The following is a 16,387-nucleotide window of genomic DNA, read 5'->3' as shown; positions in this document are numbered from 1 at the left end:
AAAGCACATAAAAATATTTACATATGAATATGCATAAAAATAACAAAAGTTTTCATTTCAATACTAACCCGTTTGGCTGTATAGGAAGTTTTTGTTTGACTACCTTGATGGGGGGGACTATCCACCCCAACCAACACACACTTCACATTTCTAGAATAAATTTGCAGGTGTGTACAGGAAGTCTAATGTGGGTCACCACATGTTACTACTTGGGTCACCACATACTGCAATCCTCTAAGTTGAGTGAATTTGTCATCAGTGGACACTGCCCTTCACTCATGGACTCTCAAAACCTGATCTAACTCACTTTCTGCCCGCATCATGCCCACCCCAACCAACATGGACTTCACATTTCCAGAATAAGTTTGCACTGGGTCTGTACAGGAAGTCTAATGTGGGTCACCAGATGTTCCTACTTGGGTCATCACATACTGCAATCCTCTAAGTTGAGTGAATAATTGCTCACTTGACACTGCCTTGCACTCATGCCCTCTAAAGACCTGATCTAACACACTTTCTTCCCACGTAATGCCCACCCCAACCAACACGCACTTCATATTTCCAGAACAAGTTTGCACTGGGTGTGTACAAGAAGTCTAATGCGGGTCACCACATCTTCCTACTTGGGTCACCACATACTGCAATCCTCTAAGTTGAGTGAATTTTTGATCACTGGATGCTACCCTACACTCATGGACTCTCAAAACCTGATATAACACACTTTCTGCCCACATCATGCCCAACCCAACCAACACTAACACGCTCTGCACATTTACATAATAAGTTTGCACATGGACTATGCAGGAACTATAATGTGGTCACCACATATTCCTACTAAGATCACCACATACAACAATGCCCTAAGTTGAGTGAATTTGTGATCTCTGGACACTACCTTACACTCATGGACTCTAAAATCTGATCTAACGCATTTTCTGTCAACATCACGCCCAACCAAACCAACACCAACACGCACTTCACATTTCCAGAATAAGTTTGCAAAGGGACTGTGCAGGAAGTCTAATGTGGTCACCACATATTCCTACTAGGGTCACCACATACAACAAACCCATTGAGTGAATTTGTGATCACTGGATACTGCCCTACACTCATGCTGCATACTGTGATTTCGGTATATAGATGGATAAAAACAACTCTACATACATGGATAACAACAGCTCAACAAAAAGGATATGGTGCAAACTATGTTTCTTCATATTTATTGGGTTTATTGAACGGTTATCCAACTGTATATAACTAAGGCCAAAATCACAGGAAAAAAAGTATTGTTGGAAATCATTAACCGTAAAATTGGAAACAAAAAGATCTTATTGTAGTATGACATTTTACCCCATGGGCATGTTTGGTTGCACTCTGCTGCCCTGCTTCATAGAAATAACATGTTTTATACATATAGAGATGCAAAGTCACACATTCATATTTTTACAAACATGCTATACAAAATTAAGAGCATCTCATGGTAATTTCTTAAATATAGATTACAAATTCATATTCTCATTCCCTTTTGTCAACCACACTCTGTTTTTCAGCATTTTATAACAATGATTGGTTAAAAAGTATTTACTGCTTAGAACTGTCTATGTCACATCTAGGTAACAAACAATTACAATGACATTGGACTCAAGCTTCAAAGCTTAATGTAATGTTTATTTTGCATCAGAGTATTGACAACATGATGCCAGCTTCCACAGATTTTGGAGTTGCAATCGCTTAATGACTTGGGGTTTTCTGAAACATATGTGAGATGTTTGCAGGTATGGTATTAAATTATACCTGAAAGTGTATGTCAAATGTTGAGTACTATAAAGAAAACCTTTGATTTGTTATGCTTTGTATTTTCTCAACCAATATATTACATGCTACAATGCGTGACAAATTTCGGAGGTTGTCAACAGCATGAAAGACCTAATACATATCTGTGCACAACACAGAGTTGGGGTAATAAGTAATTTGCGTGTAGTTTTTATGATGAGGTTACCCTATCGTGTTCTATTTTCAATTAATCTAGTTGTATGAAACTGTTTTAATTTGGGCTTTTGGAATTATATTCTTACATTGGCCATTAGTCTTGCCTGCAAAGTGTTTCAAACAATTATCCTCTACTAACAACAACCTCAAAGCTCAACATGCAATAGATGCAGGAAATGGAGCACATGTCAAATGTTCATGGTCTCCCAACTTATACAATCACACTCAATAAGCTGATGGACTCTAAAAATCTTATCTAACGCACTTTTTGCCCACATCATGCCCACCCCAACCACATATTCCTACTAAACCCTAAACCAACAATTACCAAACTCGTTTGTTTAACGATTAGAACATACAATTTATATGCTCTAACTTCATCACTGTGAAAAAAATTTATCAATTTTATATCAATGTGTCTAGTAATAACAACAATACCAACAGTTCAACATTCAAGGAAGAAAAGCTTCAAACTTCCTTCAACACGAAACTCAAACTAAAATTGAATCAAAAGAGGCTCTACAACAACATCAAAATCACACAACAATGTTTCACTTCATAATAAATTGAATCAAAAATATATTATCTTTATCACCTAACCACCATGAAAAGAGATGGAGGGCGTCCACCGAGCAAACACCGGTCGACGACGACAACGAAGAACAAGACCACGGAACCACGACACAGGAAACCAATACAACAACAAACTGCAAGAGGGAACGGTGCACTGGTGAACCACGGGACCAAAAAGAAGAAGAAATTGAAAGAGGGAGAGTTCAGCCACCAAAAGAAGAAGAAATTGAAAGAGGGAGAGTATCGTAACCCTAATGAAAATTTGAACCAAAGATTAAACCTTTTCAAAAAAAAAATTGTGGACCCCGCAACAACAATTTAATATTTATATTTTTGCCACATGTGCAGTTGTACACTGGAGCAATGAGATAAGCGGTTGTTAAACCAACATTTTCCTAATTTAAATTTTGTCCTGCCACTTATCGGGTTCTCCGTATTCCCACAGATATCTAATTACTGATAAATAATAACTTACCTTTAATAAGATGATGTGATATATGGTGAGTGGAAAGGAAGACAGTAAAATGAGCTGGAAATTAGGTTGGAGATGGAAACTTCTTGCACGGAAAAGGAACAAGAAAGTAGCATCATATATTGCTGAGGTAGAGTTGAAGCCTATATAAAAGATAATTTGATCTAAGGTTTAACGTAGAAGATGCAACACTTGTTCATAGAATGTGAGGTTATTGCAAAATATGGTAAGCGAAGAAGTTGTAAAAAAGTAATCAATCACTACATTTGTGCTTGCGCCCATCCAATATACAAATTTTCCCTGCTGAAAACTTCAATACAATGTGCACATGGCTTTTCAACTTCTTGTGGTATTTTCTTTTTCCAGGGGTCCGAGGTTCAATCAAAGAAAGTAAAGCAAAGAAGGAACTCGAAGAGGAAAGTAAAACCAGTGATAAAATAGATATATGATGGCTTCTACATGGTACCTTTTGTCTCATGAATTGGTTAGAGAAAGTAGATAAAGTATATAAGGAAGATAAAACACCCCACCACCTCAAATTTGAGAAGGACTAGGCAACGATAAAAGTGGACTATGCTCTCATCATTAGGCTACTTGTAGGGAATGTAGAATGTACAATGTTCACAAAAACAACAAAAGCAAAATGAACCCTCCAACAATGGGACCTGCATAATGTCACATTAAACAACTCTCCTTCCTTTCAGAGACATTAGCTGAAAGAGAAAATGTTAGAAGCATAAGTTTTGAGAAGAGAATGCTTCCAAACACACCAGCCTGGCCTTGAGTGCTGTCTGCTACCACTGTCTGGCATGCATTACCTTCTGACTTGTCTCCCCAACAAAGTGCCTTCAACATACATTTGCAAGCTTCTCATATGCCTGGAGATACCGTTACTCATTATTGCTTTTCAAGTGCTTAGCCTCAAGGGTTGTGGTGTGAGTGAGCTTCTTCACCTTCAAATACTTATTTTCAATTTCCTTACTTTCTACTTTTATATATTAGTAAACCCCACGAGTAATGTGGGTCTTGGTGCAGGGCTACCTTTTACTCACCACAATTAATAAACAACTAAAGCAAAATGTTCATTTACAACACACACATTAAGATCCATTCACTGCTTCACAACTCATCCAATTTCTAATCATACAAACACGCACACCCCAAAGGTGTATCAAATTCAACTCTAGAGACATGGCCATAGCTGTGCATTCTTCACCTTGGATACACTCGCCAGTACCCCCAGTGGCGTCACGTCTCCGATGATGGTCACTTTCTTTGTCTCCATTTCTATGCTGAATGATCTCACTCCTACAAACATACAGGATTAGATTAGCCATACATTATTCTCAGCACAAGCATTTAATATATGGAGAAACTGTAAGATCAACAAGTCCCTTATGCTTTAATGCTAGATTGGTTGATATAAATGATTAGTTGCATTACCAAAAACATCAAACTTTGGTATTTAGAAACAACACAAAATTCAAGAATACGGGAGTAATAATACTGATGACACTTTTTTGGATAATTATATTGAGGATCTCTTATTTTGTAACTCCAAAACTAAGTGTGGGTTTACCAGACTCACCTTCCATTTTTGAAATATGTTTTCTAACTTTTCCTTCGCAGGCCTTGCAGTGCAATGACACCCTCAAAACAACAACCTGAAGGTTTCAGAAGACAAAACATGACCACCCTAATGTCATCGTTAAACAAAATGAGTATATAGAGTAACACTCCAAATTTTCATTGAGACAAAATAGTAACTAGTAAGTATCATTTTTAAATATTATTTAGAGGAAAAAAGAAAGAAAGAAGAAAAGAAAAGAAAAACCTGGTCCTTGGAGCGAGCTTCAGAAGAGGAGCGAAGAGTAGGAGGATGATTTGTTTTGATGGGCATGGGCTTGTCCTTGACATGATGTTGAGAAGGAAGGATTGGTGTGAATTTATTAGAGTCTGATACCCACTCAATGAATGGCGCATCACCAAGGAGATACCTTCTGGATGAACCATCAGCAGCAGCATGAGTATACAGGTCGCTAACATCACCAGAACTCTTTCTACGCGTGTCACGGTTATCCTTGTCAGCTGAGCTCTTTATGTGCTTCTCCATGTAAGGCATAGGACTTATGGGCAATTGGGATGAACAAGGTACACAGAGTTGGGTTTTCCTTCCATCGTGGTAGTAGCTTTTGGTCCTTCCACGTACCGTAGAACGATGGTGCATGGTAGAAGTTACAGCTGTGAAAGTAGAGGAAGAACAGAATATCTTTTAACGGTTTTGTCTCATCATTTTCACGGTTTTTTTCGAGGGAGTAATGAGTATGGCGGTTAATTTCTTTGACAGTGGCAAGGTCTAAACATATAAACTAGAGAGAAGAAGTTGGAAGCAATGGATAGCTGAAGCTACGCAAAGGCAAAGGCAATACGGAAAGGAAATAAAGATGATGCATTTGGTCCCACCAAGGAATTATGAGATTAATCTAGATTTTCAAAATTGTATTTTACCTTCTACTATTAATTACTTTCCTTTTTTTCTTAGGGTGGTTGAGTTAGTTTGGTCTAAGAAGTGTGTTCATCTTTGGAGTGATGTGAATAGTAGTAGCAGTGGTTGTGGAATTAAGAAAGTTTGGCGAGAAGAAGACAAGCACATTGTATTATTGAGGCATGATTGTTTTTTCAGAGTGTGTTCCGTTCTACAATTTGTGGGCTCCTTGCTTTGTCTTCTTTGTATATTTACAATTTTCATGCTTTGGTAGCAGTGCTTGCACCTCCTAATTTCATTCAAAATAGTTTCGTTTTTAGTTGACCTAGTGGAATATGATAGTATACTTATTTGGTCTGTATTTTGTTTTAATTATTTTTGTCTTTAACTATTATAAAAATTACTATACTATTCTATTTAACTTCCAACTTTAGTTACATTTTTTAAAACAAGTTATTATTCATTGATGAACCTGTAGTAGGATAGAGCTACTCCACTTCCCAGAGCTGATTCAGTAAGCAACAACTCCAATATTTCAATTGTTTAAGCTCACTGCACACAACAATCTTTTATCTGCCCTTTATGCAAATCCAATCTTCCTATAAAACTACTAGTATAATCTTGGTGCAACTTCATCCTTCTTCAAAGCAACCAACCAGACCATTATTCAACTCAAGATATATATGAATCACAGTTTACAGAAAAGGCAAAATGGCCAAAAAGCTCACCTTCACATATTTTTCCCTGAAACTTCATCTCTTCCTCTTTGTCATCACCCTAAGGTGTGCCAAAACAGATATGGTCACTGAGGGGGAGGCTCCAGCCCCTGCAATAACTTTCTTCATGCATGACATCATTGGTGGATCAGCCCCTTCAGAAAGAATCGTTGCCGGCACCATTGTAGACACTCAAACCGCTAAACTTCCTTTCTCAAAACCCAACAATAGGCTCTTCCCCTTTAAAGGCGCCATACCATTAGTTGATACTAGCACTGCCACTAATCCTACACACTCAAGCACCATGGTCATAAAAAGCATTGACAAAAACAAGGTTGTTATCGATAGGAATCCACTAGGAGCATCACTAGACATGTTTTTGTTCGGAAGAATAACGGTTATTGACGATGAAATTACGCAAGGGCATGAGTTTGGGTCAGAGGTTATTGGTAAAGCACAGGGATTTCATTTGACTAGCTCATTGGATGGAAGTAGCCGAACCATGGCATTTACGGTTGTGTTTGGTCGTGAAGGTGATGAGGAGGAGGATGCTGTTAGTTTCTTTGGTGTGCACAGGACAGCTACACAGGAGTCTCATATTGCTGTAGTTGGAGGAACTGGAAAATATGATAATGCAAAAGGGTATGCCAAAATTGAAACATTGCTTTCACCTCAACAGCATACCACAAATGGCTTGGAAACACTTCTTCAAATTACTCTTTACATAACCTAGATAGTATATTATAGCAATTAGCAAGGAAGATTACATATTCTTTGTAGTTCAAGAAGCAAAACCTTTTTTCTACATGAATGGAAATATAATATCAAATAGTTGGATATCCAAATTGTAAGTGTTCTATAATAGTTGCATACTTAATTCTATACCTTTTAAAATCATTCACAACAAGTATTTTAAGCTCTATACCCAGCAAGTTCAATGCAGGGAATTTTGATGCTTTGTGCGATGACTAAATGTGATTCCAGATGTGCAGTATTTGAGAAACATTATTGGCTTTTAATCTCTGCTTTGACCTTTTTATATGTTAAAAACATATGTTTTCTAGACTGTTGTAATTGCAATGGTTTCAGTTGATAGGATTTTTCTTGCTGGGGGCACTGGAGAGAGTAGAAATTGTGCCAGAGAGGATAAAAAGGCGAAGCCTACCAGTAAATTCTCAAAATGACAGAACTGCATTGACGGCATAACCTCAGTTTCAATTGAACACTTTAGACTAATTCTTCTTTTCTAACTTCTTACAATGAACAGTTATTGAAAAGTGTTAAATTTTACTCATAATTTTTACAACACCATTTGTGAACTTTTTCTTTCTTGCACCATTCAGTTTATGGCATGCATCTGTTCCTTTTTTACCTTTTTCCTCGTCATAAGAGTTACGGTGACAAAAACATTAGTCAAAGAGAGATCCGATACCACATATACATGATGATAGTGTACAAAAAGAGATAAAATTTAACAGACCTTGCCAAAAAAAAATATGCAATAGAAAGAGAACTAAGAAGAAAAGGGAAAATATACGCATGGTGTACGGATTCTCTATGGCCACTCTTCCTAACCATGAAAAATAGGAATGGTATACATTAAATAATAAAATTTAACATTAAAAAATTGAACTGTTGGATAATGATTGTAGTGTTCTGCATATGGTTCTGAAATGCAAGAAGAAATCTTGATCCTGAGACGAGTAATGTGATTGACAAAAGAAGAAAGTATTACAATAGAGAATAATAGAAGTTGTCAAGGGAAAATAACATTTAACACTGTAATTTGTCAACATTGATTTGAAAAGCACAATATACTCTCACAAAGTAAATTCATTACAGGAAATACAGACAAGGTTGCAATGATTGTAAGTTCAACAGAAGAATGAGAGAGAGGAGGCTAATAAGCAAGATATGCAGTGAGCTGCAGCAGAGTCTCAACTCCATCAGTATTTTGTTGCTGACCGCTAACCGGAAAAGTCTTTATGATGGCAAACCCCTCTGCGTTCAGATACTTTCCGGTTCCTCCAATGATGGCAATGTGGGACTCAGAGACCTGCGTTCGATGGACACCAAAGAAGCTGAGACTGTCCACGTAACCATTCTCTTCAAACTTAGCAGTGAAAGCCATTGACTGGCTTGTTCCATCCACAGAGCTGGCTATATAAAAGCCTTGTGCTTTTCCCACCAAACCCGAACCCAACTCGTGTCCTTCCGTCAGTTCATCGTCAAACACAATCATTGTTCCAAACATGACCTTTTGCAGAGTCATTCCTTCTGGGAGCTGATTCGTGTTGGTCACCGGGAAACCAATCCCTCCGTTCACAAGGTTGTTGCCATTGTTGTTGAAGACGTTCCCTGTGGTACCGCCGAGTCCGGTGAGGAAGGGAAGGTTGTTGTTGTTAAGAATTCCGCCATTGTTGTTGTTCTGGGGAAGGCCGCCGTTGAAAGGGAGGTTTGCGCCGTTTGGCTTAGCGAATGCCACTTGAGCGTTGAGAGCAGGATTGGTAACAACGCCCGTTACGGCTCGAGCTGAGGGGTTGGAGCCTCCGAGAATGTCGTGCATGAAAAATGAGAGTGTGTGATGTTGGTCAACGCCGTTTATTGGTGCCGCAACAGGGGATGCAGGTACAACTGGAGGGAGAATGGATGAAACGGGGGATTGAGCAGTGTTAGTTTGTTGTGGTGTTTCTTCTACTTCATCCAGGATTCGAGTTGAAGTAGTGGAAGTGACTGCAAGGAATGTAAGTGCTACCAAAAGCATTGCATTGAGGGGCATTGTCATGCTCATACTCATGGAAAGAGATTTTCAAAAAATGGTTAAGATGCTATGATAATTAGACCTATGAGGAGAGACAGGTATAAATAGGCAATTTAGAGAAGCAAGTTCAAACACGATAATTGTGTCTATGTGATGGAGTTGATGTGTGCGGAGTAGTTGATGAGAGCTGCTAGCTCATGATCTCATTGAAATTCTCAATGTAGTAGTTAAAACTAGACAGTGTAAATTATAAATAAAACATTTAAAGAATCTTTCTCATGGGAAATTTGTAGCAATGAATTCCTGAAACATTATGAAAAATTGAAGTCTTCATTTCATGATAAAGGTGTAAACCTCTAACTGATTATATAATAGAATTAAAAGCATCCATAAAAATGTATTTGAGTTTTATGCGTGTTAGAACTACAAATAAAAATAGTAATTTATCTATGATTACAAACGGAAGCAAATGCATTAAAGATAGAAAATTTCCATCTTTTATAGAGACATCGTGCAGTTTTTTTTTCCTTTAATGTTATAAACAGATAACTTGTCTCTAATAAGAAAGATTATAAATTTCATCTTTAAAGTTGTCTCTAAATCAATTATTTAAAAAAACTTACTATGGATGGAAATAGACCTGGGACATCAGTGACAATGAGACAGAGGAGAAGATAAATGAGACAGAAGCAGTAGAACAAAGAAATAACCGAGAGAAATATGTCCACATGCCTGGGACCTCGAAATATCAAGTAACAAGTAACGCATAATAAGAATCATGGGAGGGAATGAGCGCATGTCATATAAGATGCTGGCTTTCCAAGCACCAATGACTCTAACTTTATATGACAAAGACACTAATGGGCATAGGGAATTCAAATGATATCATGGAAAAAATTGCAAAGATATGCACAATTCGCCCATACAGAATGCATTATATTAGATTTACGGAGATGTAAGTACAGTCAAAAGCTCACTGACACCCTTATCCTCACTGCAGGCAAACTTTATTATGGTTTCCCAGCTCCCCAAATCAAATTCTACCTTTCTCTTCTCCATCTCTTCCAACACAAAGCATGCACCATCAATATTCCCAGATTTCAAAAGGCCAACAACCAGACAATTAAATGTTTCAGAACGTGGCCAATGCCTACTTGTTAACATTGCATTCAAAACACTCAGACCTGTCTCAAAATCCCCTATCCGGCACAAACCATCAACCACCATCCTGTATGTAGCTGCATTAGGCTCACATCCCCCAATCTTCATCTCAAATAAAACTTTGTAAGCTTCCACTGCCTTGCCTTCCTTGCAAAGATAATTTATCAATATGTTGAAAGTTACAACATCTGGCTTAAGCCGCCTTTTCTTCATCTCATGGAGCAAAGACTTGATCTCTTCAACCTTTCCTCTCTTCCCAAGATCATTCATCAGCACACCAAAATTCACCGGCTGGGGTTTACACCCACGATACGCCATATCAAACATTAGCTTCTTAGCTTCATCATACTTCTCCACGGAACACAAACCCTCCATCAAAAGAGCATAAGTTACTTCATTTGCGCGTCTACCTTTCTGACCCATGTCCTCAAGCAAGGCCATTGCTTTATCCAAATCACCTTTCCTACACAAAAACCCAATGAGACTATTGTAAGTGACTACACTAGGTTCCACTCTCTTCTGAAGCATTTCATCAAACACCTCACATGCTTTCCCCCACTCGCCCTTTCCCAGCCACCCCTTGATCATTATATTGTAAGTGACAGTGTTTGGACGAAAACCCATTTCATAGGATCGACCAAAAACATCATTAGCCTCATCGAAGCTATCATTGTCTACAAGAACATTGAGAAGAGCGTTGAGGGACTGTATCGTGCGGACACAGTTGAACTGCGGCATTCTGTTGAAGAGTTCAACGGCCTTTTGGGGACCGTAATATTGAAAGAGAGCAATGAAGACGCTTTCTCTGCATTGCATATCGGTGTCTTTCATGTGAGCGAGAATGGTTTCGACGGCTTCGAACATTCTAGAACGAGCTAGTTTATAGAGCAATGCGGCATAGGAAGGGTAATGATGGCGGAAACCCTGTTCCTTGTAACGGTGAAAGAGAGACAAGGCTTCTTCTGGGTCTTCCACTGTTTTGACTTCGGTGACGAAGGGAATGCGCCTGCGAAATTTTGGAGTTGGTCTTTCATGGGATCGAGGTTTATGGGTATGGAATTGGTATCCATTGTTAGCATAATGGAGCAATGGATTTGGATTAATCCCTTTGCCTCTCCCACAGATCATTCAAGCGGAAAGGAGAGTCACAGTGAAGAAATGGACAATGGAACCAACAACAATAACATTGCTCTTACCATGGAGACCAACCTAAAATAGCAAAAGAAATAAAATATGAAAGAATATATTTTTTTATATTTTCATCCATTATATATTATTTATTTTTTTAAAATAAAAGTTTTCATTTCAGGCATATGCAACGTAAGATCCCAACAACGTAAGATTCCCAACTAGACTGACACCTCAAATAACAACCGTCATTTGTCATCATATGAAAAAAAATATTTATATATATATATAAATACAGGGATTAGACTAAAAACTCATATGTTAACAAAAACGATACATAGGTAGACTATACTTATTCATAGAATTATAATAATATACAAGATGTCAATGAAAAGATTCTCTATAAATAAATCATAAATTAACCAACTTATCAGCACACACATTCTCTTCACACGAAAAATATGAGTAACTCTAAACCTAATTTTCCAACAATAATCAAGATAAGTATGTTGTTCCGACCGGTTGACCTATGACGTCTTTGTGCGCGACCTCACCCGTCAGCTAGGGACTCCTTCCCACTAGTTACCTGTGGATTCCTGCAAGGAAGGACAAAAGGGCGCCCTAGCGGCCGTTTGCACTCCGACGCTCAAGTCGGCTAGCAAGAAACACCAAAACTCTACACCTCCGTATCGGAGCACCGTGACTAGCACTCTGAAGGCGGTCTAACAAAACTGTGTATTGTGTATCTTTCTCCCTCTGGCAAACAACCTCTCTCTCTCTAGTCCCTTGTGCGTAATCTCAAGACTCGAACAAGCAACTAGAGTGTACTCTGGGAAAGTCTGCCAAAAGTTCGACCCCCCTTTCCAACATTCAAGGCTGCCATAAGTATGTTGTACACGTGGAGGGCCTCACAGCGCCGTGACCCCATCTGAGGGTATCTCCTCGTGTGAGTCCTCCTACCTGGGAGTGCGTCTGCGCTAGGGGTGACTCTTTGGGTGCCAACTCATGCCCCCAACATCTAGTCACTCACTACGAGAGCGTATCTACCTTCCTCTCGTACCCCGCACCTGTCTACCCTGGGCGTGACCCTCCTCATGAGTCGTATCTATCCCAAGGGCGTCTCTGGGACGGCAGGGGCACTTCACGAGTCAGGTTGCTCTACACTGGCGCTGTTACTATGGCATTGAAGCCACCTTTCTCTTCTCTTTATTACTACCCCGGATCATCGGGATTTGAGGCCTTCCCACGGCGTCGCTCCCTCCATGGTCTTTCCTACCCATGGGTATCGGGGAGCCACACTGTGATTGCCTTGCCTTTGTGAAACCTGACCTTGGCGACGCCTTAGCTGGGCGACGCCTTAACTAGGCGACGCCTTGACCTTGGCGACGCTTCCTCTTGGCGACGCTGGCACTTGGCGTCTCTTCACCTAGGCGACGCCTTATGTTGACTTTGACCCCGACTTTGACTTTGACCTTGACTTTGTCAACGCCCGGATACGGGACGGTACATATGTCATTAGTACGAAACATCCAAGGAACATTTGTCCTAACAGTAAACGCAACACAAACTAAAACAAAATCACATTACAACCAGACATTATTAAGCTTCATCTTTTGAGCTTCCTTCATAACATGTATAATCCCATAAAACTCAGTAACCAGAGTAGTATGAACTTACAACAACGCAAAAAAAAAAAACTTCAATAAATTTTTCCATACTCCCACGAAAAATACATTCACAAGTAATAATACCAGAATATCCCCTAACCGCCCATTAGTGTTAATCTTAACCCTATATTATTTATTTATCATATTGGTGAGGTGTGAAAAATGGGTTGAGTCATATGACTACAAATTCTTTAAAAATATGTATAGATAAATTTACCTGAACTTGTTTAAATTTAATAAATACTTTTTTTCTGCAGTTAATAATGGCTATATATAGTTTCGATCATTTTAAAAAATTAATTTAAATTTTTTCAACTTATCTTCAAATCAATTACTCTTTATCAAATAATTAATTTATTTAAAGAGTGAAATAATTTGACTAAAAGTACTTTAAGAAGTGATACAAACAATATTACTCTCATGGACCTTATTGACAATTTGGTACCTTACCTCCCATTAAAAGATGATAAAAGATAGGGTTGGGTAAGATTTTTCAATTCCTATATTTACATCCTAACAAATATTTATACTTACCTTTATAAAAAAAACCATCACCCTCTCTCACTTTATCAAATGTAAAATATTTATCAATTAAAATTATATTTTAATTTGACATTCCTAAATTGTGATAGCTTGGTGACACCAATTTAATTTAAATTAACCCATACATAAACATTTTTCCAAGAATTATTTTGACTTCATTGTAACATTTGATACTTGATTAATTTATAAAAATAGTGCAATTTTTTATCAAATTTATTAGAGTAGGTAAATTTTTAAAAAAAATTAGAAAGATAGGTACATTTTGCTTGGAAGCATGATTTCTTGCTTCCAAGTATATAATTTTACTTCTGACAAATAATTCATGTTGAAGTTAAACTTTAAAGAAGCTTTCTGTAATTTTTATTATTTTAAACTTTGTTAAGAGAAGTCGTGGTGGTTAGATGCATCAGTTTAATTTATTTTTTTTTTGTTAAAGTTGTGCTAATAATGAAAGCTTTTCAAAGGTTATACATTAGCGATTGATTTGGAGGATAGAGAATGGAGTTGGAAGGCTGTTCAGTCTTGAATCTTTCCTCCCTCACTGATTGACTCCTCCGGGAAATGTCGAATAGTAGGGACAGCGGAAGGGTGAGATTCTTTCTTCAGTGGCGGATGGAGAGGCAATTCTAACGCAACTGTTAATGGCCGAGCCTCCTCTTCTTCTTGCTGCCTTACTTGCGATACTTTAGACTTTCTACAGCAATAAAAGTGCTTGCATATAGTGAAAGGGCTTTTGCACATGAAGAAGAAAAGGAAGAATTATTATCTATCTAAATGTTTTCTCTTACATCATTATAAATTGTGTTATACCAAGGATTAGATATTGAATTTTTATCCTTCACTAATCAACTGGTAAGTCAAATACTAGTGTTAATCACTAACAACTCTATTGAAACCGAAAAACTAGGTGCTCGAAGGAGAAGCACCAAAGCATGATTATGTGTTCATTGAATTTACCTTAATCATTATGACAGGACAAGGTCCATTAGAATAATATAAATAAGAGAGGATCTCATCGTGAAAAGTAATGTGATTCTAAATCTTGAACCAGACCATTAGAGTTAACTTCAATAATTTGAGTATCGAAGTGTCTTTGTAGTATCTCTCCCAAATATCTCGAAAAAACAATAAAAAAAAAAAAATTGATAATGAACTTTCGATCTTGAATAAATTGTAAGAAAAAATTGTATTAATAAAAATAAGAAAAAAAATATGAAGTGGAACAATGTAACTACAACTCTCCACCCGTTCTCCGAGCTTAAATTCAAAACAATGTCTTCCTTATTTGCATTTGAAACAATGACTTCACCAAAATAATTTAAAATAAAAATTAAAAAAAAAATTATACTTATATATCTAAACACAACTTTCCTAAATAAACTAAAAAAAATAAAATTACAAAAAGTGTTCTTATTAGTACGATTTTAGTAACCTAAATTTAAAAAAATTAAACTGGTGCATCTAAACAAAACTTTTCTTATAAAAACTTAAGAAACATAAAAAATAATTATAAAAAATACATTTTAAAGCACGATTTCAATGTAAATTTGACAAAATTAAAATTTAGAAACACGATTTATTCATTTAAAAAATGTACTTTAGAACACATTTACCCAAAATTTAATTTCACTAAACTAATCTACTCCGAGTTATAATTTCCATAACTGCATTTTAATTCTTTTTCAAATATATCTCATTCATTAGTTCATCTAAATTTAATTTTGGTTCATTTTAAGGAGAAAAAGCAAATATTTAAAAGTTATTAAAAATTGTAGAGAATGATTATTTTATTACCGACATTGTATAATGCAATTGCATATTCTTTATTTCCTAAAAAGACTAGATTTTGGGTAGCTGTCCTCTTCCACATTTTTTATGCGACAAGTTGTTCAGTTGTTATATGTTCTCATTAAATTAAAAACGTTTACAAACACACTAACTAAAACTTGTTCTTTTTTTTTCAAATTTGACCTCTTTTAGACGTCAAAATTTAAGAACTACACACAAAACTAATATTAACAATTGCTTTTCATGTTTTGGTCGTTTTTTTTCTTCTTGTGTTTGATAGTTTCTCCTTCATTTCTCTTGTGGTTTTTAGAACTATTTTTTAGCTCTTTAACCTCTTGGTACTCAATCAGGAGTTAACTTATCAAATCAGTATTCTGTATTAAGAGTGTGTGGTGTGATTTATAAAAATGTACCTTACTCTTATCTAGAATACTTATTTATAGTGTTTAACAATTGATTTATTTATATTTCAAATTTATCGGGATGTTACATATTTATAGAGGTGTTACCCAAATTTATAAGGAGATTACCCTTTTTAAGATGTTACCATAATTATCAAGAACTCTTATTTTATCTTTAATACATTGATCGTCAATTACTAATACCGAATGACGTGACTAATTTGACTTTGACCATTAAAAAAACTTTTAAATAACCATGATGTAAATTTCAAACTCAAAGCCAAAATATAAACTTATGCAAAAATATAAAGAAATGATTTTATATTCATTTTCGTCTGCATTATAGAAAAATATCTACATATTCCATGCTCATGCCCCATTCCATGATCATGCCCCAATCACAAGCATGACTTCGTTCTTATGATTTATAGCGAAACAACCAATAGTACAAAATATCAATACCACAATCATATACAAAGACGTTTTTTACAAAACCATCATTAAAAAAAGCATGGTGACAAACTTGTAATTATTTAGTGTTTTTAACGACGGTTCAAGCCTTAACCATCGTTATATGTGTGTATGTGGTTTTTAATGACGGTTACAGTCTGAACTGTCTTTAATTTATTGATTTTTCAACTCCCATGCTCGCACTCCTCGTCTTCAATTTGAGCCTTCAGTCTTCTTCACTCCTTCACTCTTC

At 36.7% G+C, this 16,387-nt stretch overlaps 4 protein-coding genes across 4 annotated transcripts; 1 reads left to right on the top strand and 3 right to left on the bottom strand.

Annotated features, from left to right (window-relative positions):
- Positions 1-4,076: 4,076 nt before the first annotated feature.
- LOC137824456 (protein SODIUM POTASSIUM ROOT DEFECTIVE 3-like) lies at positions 4,077-5,261 on the bottom strand. Its single transcript, XM_068630109.1, has 3 exons — positions 4,869-5,261; positions 4,623-4,698; positions 4,077-4,342 (listed from the first exon to the last, which is right to left on the bottom strand). The coding sequence occupies exons 1-3, from the start codon at positions 5,259-5,261 to the stop codon at positions 4,218-4,220; spliced, it is 594 nt and encodes a 197-aa protein (XP_068486210.1). The 3' UTR covers positions 4,077-4,217.
- Positions 5,262-6,109: 848 nt separating this feature from the next.
- LOC137825833 (dirigent protein 24-like) lies at positions 6,110-7,063 on the top strand. The gene has a single exon (XM_068631622.1). It carries the CDS (start codon positions 6,231-6,233, stop codon positions 6,966-6,968), a length of 738 nt encoding a protein of 245 aa, XP_068487723.1. The 5' UTR covers positions 6,110-6,230; the 3' UTR covers positions 6,969-7,063.
- Positions 7,064-7,982: 919 nt separating this feature from the next.
- LOC137824994 (dirigent protein 10-like) lies at positions 7,983-9,173 on the bottom strand. The gene has a single exon (XM_068630669.1). The coding sequence runs from the start codon at positions 9,030-9,032 to the stop codon at positions 8,136-8,138; it is 897 nt and encodes a 298-aa protein (XP_068486770.1). The 5' UTR covers positions 9,033-9,173; the 3' UTR covers positions 7,983-8,135.
- LOC137824987 (pentatricopeptide repeat-containing protein At1g07740, mitochondrial) lies at positions 7,983-11,362 on the bottom strand. The gene has a single exon (XM_068630662.1). The coding sequence runs from the start codon at positions 11,283-11,285 to the stop codon at positions 9,942-9,944; it is 1,344 nt and encodes a 447-aa protein (XP_068486763.1). The 5' UTR covers positions 11,286-11,362; the 3' UTR covers positions 7,983-9,941.
- Between the last annotated feature and the right edge of the window lie 5,025 nt (positions 11,363-16,387).

This window comes from Phaseolus vulgaris, chromosome 11, assembly GCF_000499845.2.
Source record: "Phaseolus vulgaris cultivar G19833 chromosome 11, P. vulgaris v2.0, whole genome shotgun sequence".
Lineage (NCBI taxonomy): Eukaryota > Viridiplantae > Streptophyta > Magnoliopsida > Fabales > Fabaceae > Phaseolus > Phaseolus vulgaris.
This window is presented reverse-complemented; position numbering and strand designations above follow the sequence as displayed.

Excerpts from the sequence above, each read along its gene's own strand:
- LOC137824994 (XM_068630669.1), bottom strand. The coding sequence starts at position 9,032 with ATGAGTATGAGCATGACAATGCCCCTCAATGCAATGCTTTTGGTAGCA.
- LOC137824987 (XM_068630662.1), bottom strand. The coding sequence starts at position 11,285 with ATGATCTGTGGGAGAGGCAAAGGGATTAATCCAAATCCATTGCTCCAT.
- LOC137824456 (XM_068630109.1), bottom strand. The coding sequence starts at position 5,261 with ATGCACCATCGTTCTACGGTACGTGGAAGGACCAAAAGCTACTACCAC. Across the intron at positions 4,699-4,868 it reads AAGCTCGCTCCAAGGACCAG|GTTGTTGTTTTGAGGGTGTC; the intron begins GTTTTTCTTTTC and ends TGAAACCTTCAG. Across the intron at positions 4,343-4,622 it reads ACATATTTCAAAAATGGAAG|GAGTGAGATCATTCAGCATA; the intron begins GTGAGTCTGGTA and ends GTATGTTTGTAG.
- LOC137825833 (XM_068631622.1), top strand. The coding sequence starts at position 6,231 with ATGGCCAAAAAGCTCACCTTCACATATTTTTCCCTGAAACTTCATCTC.